The sequence below is a fragment of the Schistocerca gregaria genome, chromosome 2, assembly GCF_023897955.1.
Source record: "Schistocerca gregaria isolate iqSchGreg1 chromosome 2, iqSchGreg1.2, whole genome shotgun sequence".
Classification (NCBI taxonomy): Eukaryota; Metazoa; Arthropoda; class Insecta; order Orthoptera; family Acrididae; genus Schistocerca; species Schistocerca gregaria.
The window spans coordinates 819,078,685-819,090,926 of record NC_064921.1 but is presented as its reverse complement, the minus strand read 5'-3'; the positions used below and the strand labels follow the sequence as shown (position 1 = coordinate 819,090,926).

Sequence of the window (12,242 nt, the reverse complement as noted above, 5' to 3'; positions counted from 1 at the left end):
ATCCGCTATTCGTCTGCGCCACATCATCGCCAATGATGGCAGGCATATCGAACATGTCATAAACTAAATACGAATATCTGTAGTGACGTTTACAAGTTGAATAAAATGTGCGTACGCCGTAGTTTGTAACTAATTTACATTTTTTTTCATATAGTTCAATAGCTGTCACCCTGTATTTTTCAGACAATCATGACATTGCAGGTTGTGTATATTGATTATAGGTGTCGCACAGGAAAACTTCATCTCCAGCAATAGCAGTATTCAACATCAATGGACAAAGTTCAAGAACATCGTACGATACCCTTTAGGCAGGCATGTGCCAAGAAAAATTGTAAGGTATGGAAAAGACTCACCGTCGTTCGTCAACCGTCCTAGAAAGGTGCTACGGAAGCAAATGAAGCTTTAGTGCAAATTTGAACGTAGCCGAAGCCTCACAGACAGACAGACACTAAACGAATCCAAAATATGCGTAAGAATTGGGTAAGGGGGTGGGGGCTACACTTGAAGCGTTCAACGAGTTCGAAAGTAAAATTATACCTACCTACTTGAGAGGGTGTTGTAAGAACTTTTGGTCTTACGTTAAATCAGTAACCGGATGGAAGCCACCTGTGCATACACTCTGTCACCACGATGGCACTGAAACAGAAGGGACAGAAAAGGCGGAAATACTATAGGTCTTTTTCCAGAGGAAGAAGGCACGATAGTTCCTTCTTTAAATCGTCACACGATCGACGAACGATCACATATCGAAATAAGTGACCAAGGCATTGAAAAGCAATTGAAATCGTTCAACAGAGGGAATGCTACTGGACCTGACGGGATTCCGGTTCAATTGTACATAGCGTATGCGAAAGAACTTGATCGTCCTTTAGCAGCTGTGTTTAACGTCCCGTCGACAACGAGGTCATTAGAGACGGAGCGCAGGCTCGGGTGAGGGAAGGATGGGGAAGGAAATCGGCCGTGTCCTTTCAAAGGAACCATCCCGGCATTTGCCTGAAGCGATTTAGGGAAATCACGGAAAACCTAAATCAGGATGGCCGGAGACGGGATTGAACCGTCGTCCTCCCGAATGCGAGTCCAGTGTGTGTACCGCAGGACTCTGAGGAGCGAAGCGTTCCGAATGATTTAAAAAAAGGACAGGTCATTCCTGTTTTCAAGAAGAGTCATCGAACAGTCGCACATAACTGTAGGTCTGTATCTCTGACGTCGGTCTATTGTTGTATTCTGAAACGTGTTTCATGCTTATGTATAACGTCATATCAGGAGACCGCAAATCTCCTATGAAGGAATCAAGATAGGTTCCGAAAATAATGATCTTGTGAAACCCAGTTCGCTCTCCACGAAACCCAGAAAGGAGCAGATCTACATCTACTCCGCAAGCTGCTGTACGGCTCGTGGTGGAGGGTACGCTGTAACACTGCTAATTTCCTTTCTTGTTGCACTCGCCAATACCTATATGCTTCCGTACGAGCCCTAATTTGTGATATCCTATCTTCATAGCCCTTACGCGTAATGTACTTTAATACTTTAATTTGGGTCGTCCTCCTAAAGACTGATTTGTCCGTATGTCGACGCCAAGAGTCCAATAAAAGCAATGAATTATTCTCTCGCCGGTTATAAGACTTTTTCAAGTAAACAATCAATTATTTTAAAATTTTGGTCCCAATTTGCCTTGATGTTTCTGAGAGCAGAGATAAAGTTGCGGAAACAGTAATCTACTGCTATTTATTACAGGCATTGTTGTATACCAATGTGTGATAGCATTCATCGACAAGTTAATATGTCTCCTTTTCGATCAAAATGATGAGGTACGGTTTGCACGAAAACTGGCTGATTTTGTTTATATGCAGATAACAAGAAGTTTTGTCTTCACGTCAGTTACGAATTTCTCTATAGTATTACCGGTCAATGGCATCTTCTCTACAAGTTTACCTCAGGTAAACATCGCAATTTTCCGACTTCCTTTTTCGTGTAATTTACTGCATCTGTTTAACGAAGTCGAAGAAGCCTGTAAATCAGTAATGTTAATCTAATTTGAAATTCAGTGCGCCCACTCCCGTAGAAATCTCTTGGTAACGGTGAACTGACGCTGAAGAGCTGTTCTAAACCTTTCGAAAAGCTTGTCTTTCACGAGTTTCATTTGGCGCATATTTCGTATTTCCTATAAATCGTTCTTCCATTTATAAACTTCAAGCTCAGATTTGACGAAAAGAAACCAGCTCTGCGCAATGCTCAAGCTTAAGCGTTTTCTCTCTCCTTCGTTTAGCCAAAACGTCTACAGACTTTTCTTCCTCACTGAAACCTATTACTGTGCATATTTTCTCTATGTGTGGATACTATTGAACTTTAATTAGTACAAAAATCGACGTTTGTATCACAACTCACGGGATTGTTATTTCCTGGTTTTCTAATGTTAGCACAATTTGTAACGAAATGTCGAAATCATTGGAATGAATGTCCAAGAAATTATCTAATAAAGAACATATATGCCGGTCTTCAGGAGAAGTTGATTTCGATTGCATACCATTTTCTTCATACTTCGTGTTTACAAGGTTGAAAACATACTGTGAAAAGACAGATCCTATTACAAAGCAAATGCCAAGAAATGCATATGTAATTGAGTTTAATCTCCATTATTAAGACTTAGCAACACCACAAAGAAAAGCACTCAGTCTTCAGGCCACAAATGGCCCATAGGGGCCATCCGACAGCCGTGTCATCCTCAGCTAAGGATGCAGATAGGAGAGGCGTGTGGTCAGCACACCGCTCTCCCAGTCGTTATGATGGCTTTCTCTGACCGGAGCCGCTACTATTCGGTCGAGTAGCTCCTCAATTGGCGTCACGAGTCTGTGTGCACCCCAAGAAATGACAACAGCGCATGGCGGCCCGGATGGTCGCCCATCCAAGTGCCGGCCACGCCCGACAGCGCTTAACTTCCGTGATCTGACGTGAACCGGTGTAATCACTGCGGCAAGGCCGTTGCAACGCCACGAAGGCAGTTGACAATTATTATGAACATTAAATGAGTTGTAAATTCGAGCGAACAGTAACAGTGAGAGAAACTATGAACAGAAAGTGAAATTCGCCTTCCAAATGACGGCTACGCTGTGTCATATTATCTATTTACTGATGTGCCGACAATCAAGAATACGTGACCAATGTGTTGCGCATATGCTGTCCGCTACAGCTATGGCAGGGTTGTACGTTTCTGTAAATGACCGGCAAGCTACAAATTTGGAAAATTTAAACATCTTTTATAGAAATACTTGCAGTGTTAGCAACAAAAATTTTGATATGTGTTTCTTTTGGTGTATTTTTCCTGTATAAAAAATTTAATGGCAGGGTTCGGTGGTATCACGTATTGATACCATTCCAGGGGCGTCATAGTAACAGAATTCAAGCTTCCATAAGACGCAAACACTGGTTGCTTGAAATCTGGCAGACCCAATGGTGTGCACCAGCTGAGCCACACTTCCAGCATGTCTGGAATTCTAGCTCACTGACGCTTGGAGTGACTTCTCTACAGGACGCTACAGTGATTTCGCATCGTTGGGGCTCCAACATTACCACTGTTGCTTATTTTTAATGAGCCTCGTTCTCTTGAAGAAATGTATGCTACGCAAATCTTTTGTTTACTGTTTTAATCTGTTCCCTAATAATTTCCGCTCCGGTCCACCTGCCTTCTACGACAGTTGCCGCACCAGTCTGTTGCCCACCTCCAAGAAAATGGTTCAAATGGCTCTGAGCACTATGGGACTTAACTTCTGAGGTCATCAGTCCCCTAGAACTTAGAACTACTTAAACCTAACTAACCGAACGACATCACACACATCCATGCCCGAGGCGGGATTCGAACCTGTGACAGTAGCAGTGACGCGGTTCCAGACTGTAGCGCCCACCTCCCTTTATTGTTGTGTACAAATTCATAGAAAAGAGTTTCGACATGTCGGATTGAACAGTTCCTTTGTAAGCAAACAATGAGTGAAGTTCATGATGCAAGCACGTGAACAAAACATTGGTGTACGACAAATGCAAAACATATTAAGCAGAGACTAGAGTTTGGCAGGCAAAGCATTCCGATAAAGCATTGTACTCTTAAAGAGTAAAGCAAACACTAAAATTTTTCTATTTTTTTAAACGTACATTTTTACCATGTTGTCGAAAGTTCCCGAGTGATCTGGAGTGTTCTGAAAATTGAAGACCAATCGAAGCAGGTCTTTGACAGGTAGCAAATAAATCTCTCACTGCAAGAAATAAACAAAACGCTTGTGTTGTTACTCGTATGTTCACGCCACTTGAGCAGATACGTTGTCATAGCACCCAATGTGACTCATCTATAATGTTCAGAAGACGCTATCTAGCACAAAAACGTGGGATTGTGGGTCCATCTTGATGGAGAAAATACTTTTGTTTCCTATTTATTTACTCCCAAACTAGTTTCAGCAACAATATCGTCATCATGAGTCGGTTCTTTAATTCTTAAATATGCAAAAATATTATACCTATTAGCATTGTGAAAAATTATTACATGTGTACTGTCTGGTTTCAAATATTGTTTTCTGTGAACAATTTCATACCAACGTTTTTACTTTACGTCTTGGCATGGTTCTTGCCATTGTTGCCGCTGTTTCCGGCATATTTTCTGTGAGTTTTTTGCTGTTTTCCTCGACTTACATTATGTCATCTGCAACTGTGTGAGAGGCTGTTGGAAAACAAACACGAAAACTTGAATTTACGTATGTCAGCGTTATACATTTGAGATTGCGGTAGTGTTGTCAGTTTTTGTGTGTCCCAAGCTGTTACGTGGTTTGTCATGTACTCACGGTCGTTAGATGAGTTGCAGCTGCTTTTGGACACAGAAAAACATAACTTTCGCATCTTGTTTGCAATCCAAAATATTACGCCATCTTGCTGTTCGCGCGTGTCACGAGAAATGTAACGTATATTGCGAAAAGGTTCTGAAAATTGTAGCGGGAGTTCTGACGACTTGTGTTCCTTATTTATGTTGGTTGTTGGTTGTTTTTGGGGAAGGAGGCCAGACAGCGTGGTCATCGGTCTCATTGGTTTAGGGGATGATGGGGAAGGAAGTGGGCCGTGCCCTTTCAGAGGAACTATCCCGGCATTTGCCTGGAGTGATTTAGGGAAATCACGGAAAACCTAAATCAGGATGGCCGGACGCGGGATTGAACCGTTGTCCCCCCGAATGCGAGTCCAGTGTCTAACCACTGCGCCACCTCGCTCGGTTCCTTATTTATGTCTCTATGTGTGATGGGGGAAGGGTTTTGCGTGTGTTTGTGTGTGTATGTTTTCCTGTTCCGTGTCCTGCGCTAGTTCTCTTAGAGCGATAAACAGTGTGTTGCTACAGAGTGTTCTGTTCTGGTTTATTATGTTTTTCGCTTCCCCTATAGTCTTTTACATGTAATAAGTTTCTTCTGCTGTTGGTTTTCGGTATAAACTGTTGCTGTGTTTCAGGATGTGTTTCGATATGAGTGGGGTTGTGGTTTTTATTCATCGAGTGTTCTTGATGTTGACCAAAGGGAATCAGGAACCTGAGTTAACTACCACCGGGATACGTGAAATCTGTCGTGTTATGCCTCCAACAAGCCACGCACATCGGCGAGCCATCGGTTCCTTAGAGAATAACGCTGTGCGCCTTTCAGTTTTCATCACAGCGATGTTTCATTATCATTATGCGAACTGAAGTTTGCCTCCGATGTGTAAGCTGATACAGGTAACGAGTGGATGCGATTGTTGCTTGATGTTTAAGCATGAAAGGGGTATAGGTTTGTGAAGGAGGAAAATCGAGGTGAGTGGAGCAGCTCTGCGCAGAACTTGCCTGCAGCAGCTGGCGCACCTGCGCCGCGGCCAACTTGGGGTAATTAGCGACACCGGGCGGTGGAAGTGGTTAATAATCCCGTCAGGGGGCGCCGGCACGGCACTCTACACGCCCCCGCCAGCGAGCTCTGGCTTTTTATCCCCGCCGTTGGAGTTCGCTCACGCCTGCCGCCTAATGCGCTTATCACCGGAGGGAGACGCGCCACGCATAGTCCATCACCGCTCTCGGCTTCAGGTGTGCGAGTTACCTGTTACAGCCCAAGACAGCTAACACAGTTCACCTGGCATCATCGGTACGAAGTCTCACTTCTTCCACTGAATGTTTGCACGTGTGTGAGAGCTTAGAATTTCTGCACCAGTTATTAGCAGTCACCTAAGATTCTAAAATTATGCAGTGAAATTGCCTATTACAGCAATAATGTATAGTAGCTCAGTTGATGAGCTGACGTATTAATTTTAGTAGCGATGTTAAATGAAATACAGTCATCGTCATCATCATGATCATTATCTTCCTTTCAAAGATTAGGCTGTTGCCTGTTCTAAACTGACAATCAAAATCGTTGCCATCCTTTTCGAGGTCTTCCAGTATTTCTTTTCCCATTCGGCTCGTGGTTCAGGACTTCTGGGGAACTCTGTGGCTTTACATTCTCATGAAGTGTTGTTTCCGATCTTCACGATATTTTTGACGCTTTTTTAATCATCTTGAAAATATTTTATTCCGATCTAATATCTTCATTTCCGATCATGACTCTTCTCGCGCAGTCGTCTTTCTTAAGAACCTCATCTCTGCTGTTTGAATTTTATCTATTTATTTTTTTCTTTGTGGCAACCCAGCTTTCATTTCCACACAGGAGTCACCATCACTTTATCGAATTCCATGATGGTTTCTTTTTGTACTTTATGGGGCAATTTTCTGTTAATAGTACCACAGCCAACTTGGAATTTGTGTATTTTGGTTTCAGTGCCAGAATCAGAATCTAAACTTACAGCGCAGCCAAAATTAGAGATTCGAAAGACTTGTTCTAAAACTGAATTATCCAAAACAATTTTTGATCTGATTGGATGTTTTCCTCGAAATGCCATTATTTTCGTTTCATTATCAGAAATTTTAAACTTGTATTTCTTGCGTATTTCGTTCAGCTGGTATACTGATCTTTGTAGATGATCTTCATTGTTTTGAGCCGGCCTCGGTGGCAAGCGGTTCTAGGCACTACGGCCTGGAACCGCGCGACCGCTACGGTCGCAGGTTCGAATCCTGCCTCGGGCATGGATATGTGTGATGTCCTTAGGTTAGTTAGGTTTAAGTAGCTCTAAGTTCTAGGGGACTGATGACCTCAGATATTAAGTTCCATAGCGTTCAGAACCATTTGAACCATTTTTCATTGTTTTGAATAATAACGATGACATCAACAAACAAAAGTGCTGTCAGAGACACCTCGTTCGTTATCTAAATTCCATCGTTTGCTTTACATTTTCATTTGCAAAGAATGAAGTCAATGTAAATATTAAAAGGGTACGTGCCTGTGCACTTCCTTGTCTTACACCTTGCTTAATAATTATTTCTTCTAATCAGTTCCTACCTGCGTTTACAATAATGTGTATATTTTGTAAAGGCTTTTCACTGTCTCTGTTAGGTGATAAAGACTTCACTGAGACACAATCTTCCATAGGCTATCACAGCTCACACAGTGAAACACCTTCTCAGGGTCGATAAGGCCGTATGGGTTTCTGTATTAAATTCTCTGTTTTTCTATGATGCATTTTAATACAAACACATTGTCTGTGCACAAACGTCCTGATCTCAACACGTTCTATTTTTCAGTAATTACAAAAATGGCTTTGAGCACTATGGGCCTTAACATCTGACGTCATCAGTCCTCTAAAACTTAGAACTACACAAACCTAACTAACCTAAGGACGTCACACACATCCATGCCCGAGGCAGGATTCAAACTTGCGACCGTTGCAGTTGCGCGGTTCCGGACTGCGCGCCTAGAACCGCTCGGCCGCCGCAGCCGGCTCAGAAATTGCAGCTTCTGTGATATTCTTCATGTGGTTATTGATAATAACTGGGTACAGTTTGTAGCCAATGTTTAGAAGACCAAAGCCACGATAGTTTTTACAGTAACAGTTAGAAATACGAATGCACTAAAATTAACTACACCAGTACAGTGAAGTACAAATGCACTGAAAGTAATACATCATTTAACCAATTGAGTTACCAAGCGATGTTATTGCTTTCATAGCCAATTTCACTGGATAAGTGTAGAATCTCTCTCACTCTTGGAGAGCATATGCGGGCTATTCTTTTCTCAACCTCTTACCATTCCACATTGATGAACATGCAAAGTTAGTTCTTTTTGCTGATGATACAAGTATAGTAATAACATCCAAAAACCAAGAACTAAGTGATGTAATTGTAAATGATGTTTTTCACAAAATTATTAAGTGGTTCTCAGCAAACGGACTCTCTTTAAATTTTGATAAAACACAGTATATACAGTTCCGTGCAGTAAATGGCACAACTCCAGTAATAAATATAGAATTTGAACAGAAGTCTGTAGCTAAGGTAGAATTTTCAAAATTTTTAGGTGTGTCCATTGATGAGAGGTTAAACTGGAAGCAACACATTGATGGTCTGCTGAAACGTCTGAGTTCAGCTACGTATGCTATTAGGGTTATTGCAAATTTTGGTGATAAGAATCTCAGTAAATTAGCTTACTATGCCTACTTTCATTCACTGCTTTCGTATGGCATCATATTCTGGGGTAATTCATCGTTGAGTAGAAAAGTATTCATTGCACAAAAACGTGTAATCAGAATAATTGCTGGGGCCCACCCACGGTCATCCTGCAGACATCTATTTAAGGATCTAGGGATCCTCACAGTAACCTCACAGTATATATATTCCCTTATGAAATTTGTTGATAATAATCCAACCCAATTCAAAAGTAATAACAGTGTGCATACCTATAACACCAGGAGAAAGGATGATCTTCACTATGCAGGGTTAAATCTGACTTTGGCACAGAAAGGGGTAAATTATGCTGCCACAAAAGTCTTTGGGCACCTACCAAACAGCATCAAAAGCCTGACAGATAGCCAACTAACATTTAAAAATAAATTAAAAGAATTTCTAGATGACAACTCCTTCTACTCATTGGCTGAATTTTTAGATATAAACTAAGTAAAAAAAAAAACTTAATCATTAGTGTCATGCAATATTTTGTGTAATGTAATTTCTTGTACAGACATCTTTTATTAACCTGACACGTTCCACATCATTACGAAGTGTCGTATTCATGATCTATGGAACAAGTATTAATCTAATCTAATCTAATCTAACCTCTGATCTATTACAAAACTGAAATTGCAGTGAAAATCTAAAATGTTTTGTTTGCAACACTTACGTGCTGCTTATAGGCGGTCTGACATAGATGTTTTTCATAGCATGCTAACAACTTTCCAGTACCCTTGTCATAGAGGGCAGGCACCTCTGATTTCCTCCAATTCCCTACGCTGGTTTGCAGCTCACTGTCCGTGCCAAAATACTGTCCTTCATGAGAGCAAAGAGATCAAAATCAGAGGAAGCAATGTGTGGACCATATGGTGGGTGATCGAACAATTGCCATCGAAAATGCTGCAGGATCATCTTCGTTGCCCCTCAAGTGTGCGGCCGAGAACTGTCTTGCAGAAGGAAATGCATGACAGTTACGTTATGTGGGCTGCATGAAATCAGGCGAAACCTCTCACCAGGCACCTCACTGTTGGCAGCAGACGCTACTTTCTAGGCAGCTTTATTTGCAGACTGTGTACTTAGTACTGAGGGGTGTGATGTGACGCAATAGACAGGCTTATTAGAGACACTGTGCAACACATCTACACAAAACGTCCCCAGATTTTTGCAATCGATTGGAGGATGGAATGAAAAATAGCCATAGCCCTAGTATCTGCAGACACCCATGTTCTTATGTACAGTTATTATTAAATTAGCAAGTTACTTTTCTCTCTGTTTATGGTGAGTTTATGACTGCATCTTAATCTTGTTCCCTACTTGGCAGTAAATGATACATGATTGACACTGACTGCATGACGGGATTCCAGTGAGATCTGTCAATATTGCCTCAGAACTTACCGTAAAGGCCAGTGCCCACTTCAGGCGTCGATCCCGCGGCTTGCGGCACCATTGTCAGCATCAGCAGTATCAGTTCTACAAGTATCGTTGGCATCTGCCCACCTCTGGCGAGACGGGTCTGCCTGTGATACAAGCCGTCCATATCTGGAAGTACCAGAGACGCAGTGAGGTCAAGCCATTCAGTAGGATGTGAACAAAATTATGCTTCAAAAATTTCTGTGTGTGAGTATGAAGATGCAAACGTGAAATAACGGCAGAAGTAAATGATGCCACGAAATGTTGTCACTGAGTATACTGAGTATTACCATACTTTTATGTAGAGAAAATCTTGTAATGCATATCAAACCTACCATATTTTACGTTGGCTGACTAGTTACCAGCATAGACCATTTCCGCAAACCATATTGTCTGTGTATGAAAGTGTTTTAATTGAAGTGGTATAACACTCATAAAATAATATTCCCAGACAGTAGAAAATAACCAACACTATTATTATACAAGAAAACATACAACAAAATATTAGCAACATCTAAAGAGTTACATGGCCACACCAATAGGAATGATTCACAGAGAAATGAAGTTCTCGAACGAAGTTCCACAATGGGTTATCTAAGTTCACTCACCGGTTCAGTATCAACTGAATGGTTGAGTGACACTGATAGTCTAACTCCTACAGAACTTATATCGTGGACGGTAACTGACCTAGATGATCACACAGATACTAACTCGGTCTTCGCTGTATACTGTCTCTGAATAAACAGAGTGCTTCAAGGCCATGGTCATTGGTTAGCGATGGCTTCCCATGACGACTGCTTGATTATTCGTTGTCACACTGCAGTGTTGATCATTCAGGACTGCAGTCTCAGCTGGAGCTCCCTGCTTGGTGCCATGCAGTCACTCAAATCCGTGCTGAGTGGGGAGATACTTATTGTGCACTCCACTGGACATATGATCAGTGTAGGCAAATGGTTCGGTGAGTGTAACAGCGCCACATGCTGTGTGAATGGCACTGCTGTCAGTGGGAGGGGCACGGTTATCTGTGCACCTGGCCACAGGCTAGCTTGAAAACAAGTTGTCATGATGACATGTGTATGCAACCCAATGTTTTTATTTACAAGCTCTGTCCAATGGGTGCTATTGTGAGGTAGCCAGCGGCTGCCTATGGTCTGACAACGTGGCAGCCACAGTTGAGTCGCTGAGTAGCTGCAGTCCAAGGAGCCAGCAGAAAGTATTAGGTTGGTGAGTAAGTTGGTTGCGTTTTTGTTTTGCGCTTTGGGATCCCGGTCGCTATGGGTTAATTTATCGACTGTTATATTTTATTTGTTCCTCACTGCTGCAAGAAAATGATTTTCCCGTTTTAAGGAGGATCGTTTGAACATTCGTGACTCTCCATGTTCAGAAGGGCCATAGGGGTTTGATGAAGATCGTTTAAACGGATTAATGCACAATGATCCACGTCAGTGTACACGAGAACTGGCAAATGTGATGAACTGTAAACATTCAACCATCGTGGGTGATTAGCTGGCAATGGGGGAGGTACAAAAATCGGGTGTATTCGTACGGCAAGCTCTGAGACAATACCACAAAAATTTGCGGGTGGCCGTGTGTACATCTGAGCCGACTCGTCATCAATTGGTTCGTGAACAATACCGACGATGCCTATCCTGACCATTGCTGGTGACGAGAAATGGTGTCTTTATATCCAAGTGCGAGGACCATGAATTCACTACACGAATTGGGTTGGGAAGTGATTCCGCACCCGCCTTATTCACCTGATTTTGGGTCCTGAGATTTTCACTTTTTCCGATCTCTACCGAACAACCTTCAAGGAACTTCCTTTCCGGGTGAAAATGCGCTCCGAACAAGACGAGTTTTCGCTTCAAAAGCACGTGGTCTCAACGGTCGTGGAATTGAAAAATTACCGCAGCGTTGGCAGACTGTTGTAAATAGGGCAGGGAATTTTTTATTGGTGCCTAACGTCTCTGTTATGTGTGTCTCTCGTGTTTATTAATCTCATGGAAAAACGCTGCAGACTTATCCACCTACCTAATATATGAACTTTGTGCCTTTTACTTCTGTCACCACTGTTTATATGAAGGTAACACCTCAGTTATTAAGAACTGACTAAATTATAGAACAGAGCAATGAATATGAATTACCACTTTATGTGAAAAGAGAAGATTACAAACACAGCGTACTACTAGTGTAAGCTACAGCAAATGGTTAACGACTTCTAATGAGAGTAGCATTCCAATACTGTATTGAGTTACGG

General features: G+C 42.0%; 1 protein-coding gene across 3 annotated transcripts in view; it reads right to left on the bottom strand.

Annotated features, from left to right (window-relative positions):
* Positions 1-12,242, bottom strand: part of LOC126335153 (uncharacterized) — a 459,220-nt gene that overhangs the window by 193,484 nt on the left and 253,494 nt on the right. For all 3 annotated transcript variants that reach the window (XM_049998126.1, XM_049998124.1, XM_049998125.1), the window contains one exon: positions 9,971-10,114. In XM_049998126.1, the coding sequence (XP_049854083.1) occupies positions 9,971-10,112 (142 nt within the window). In that variant the 5' untranslated portion in view covers positions 10,113-10,114. The remainder of the gene's footprint in view (positions 1-9,970; positions 10,115-12,242) is intronic.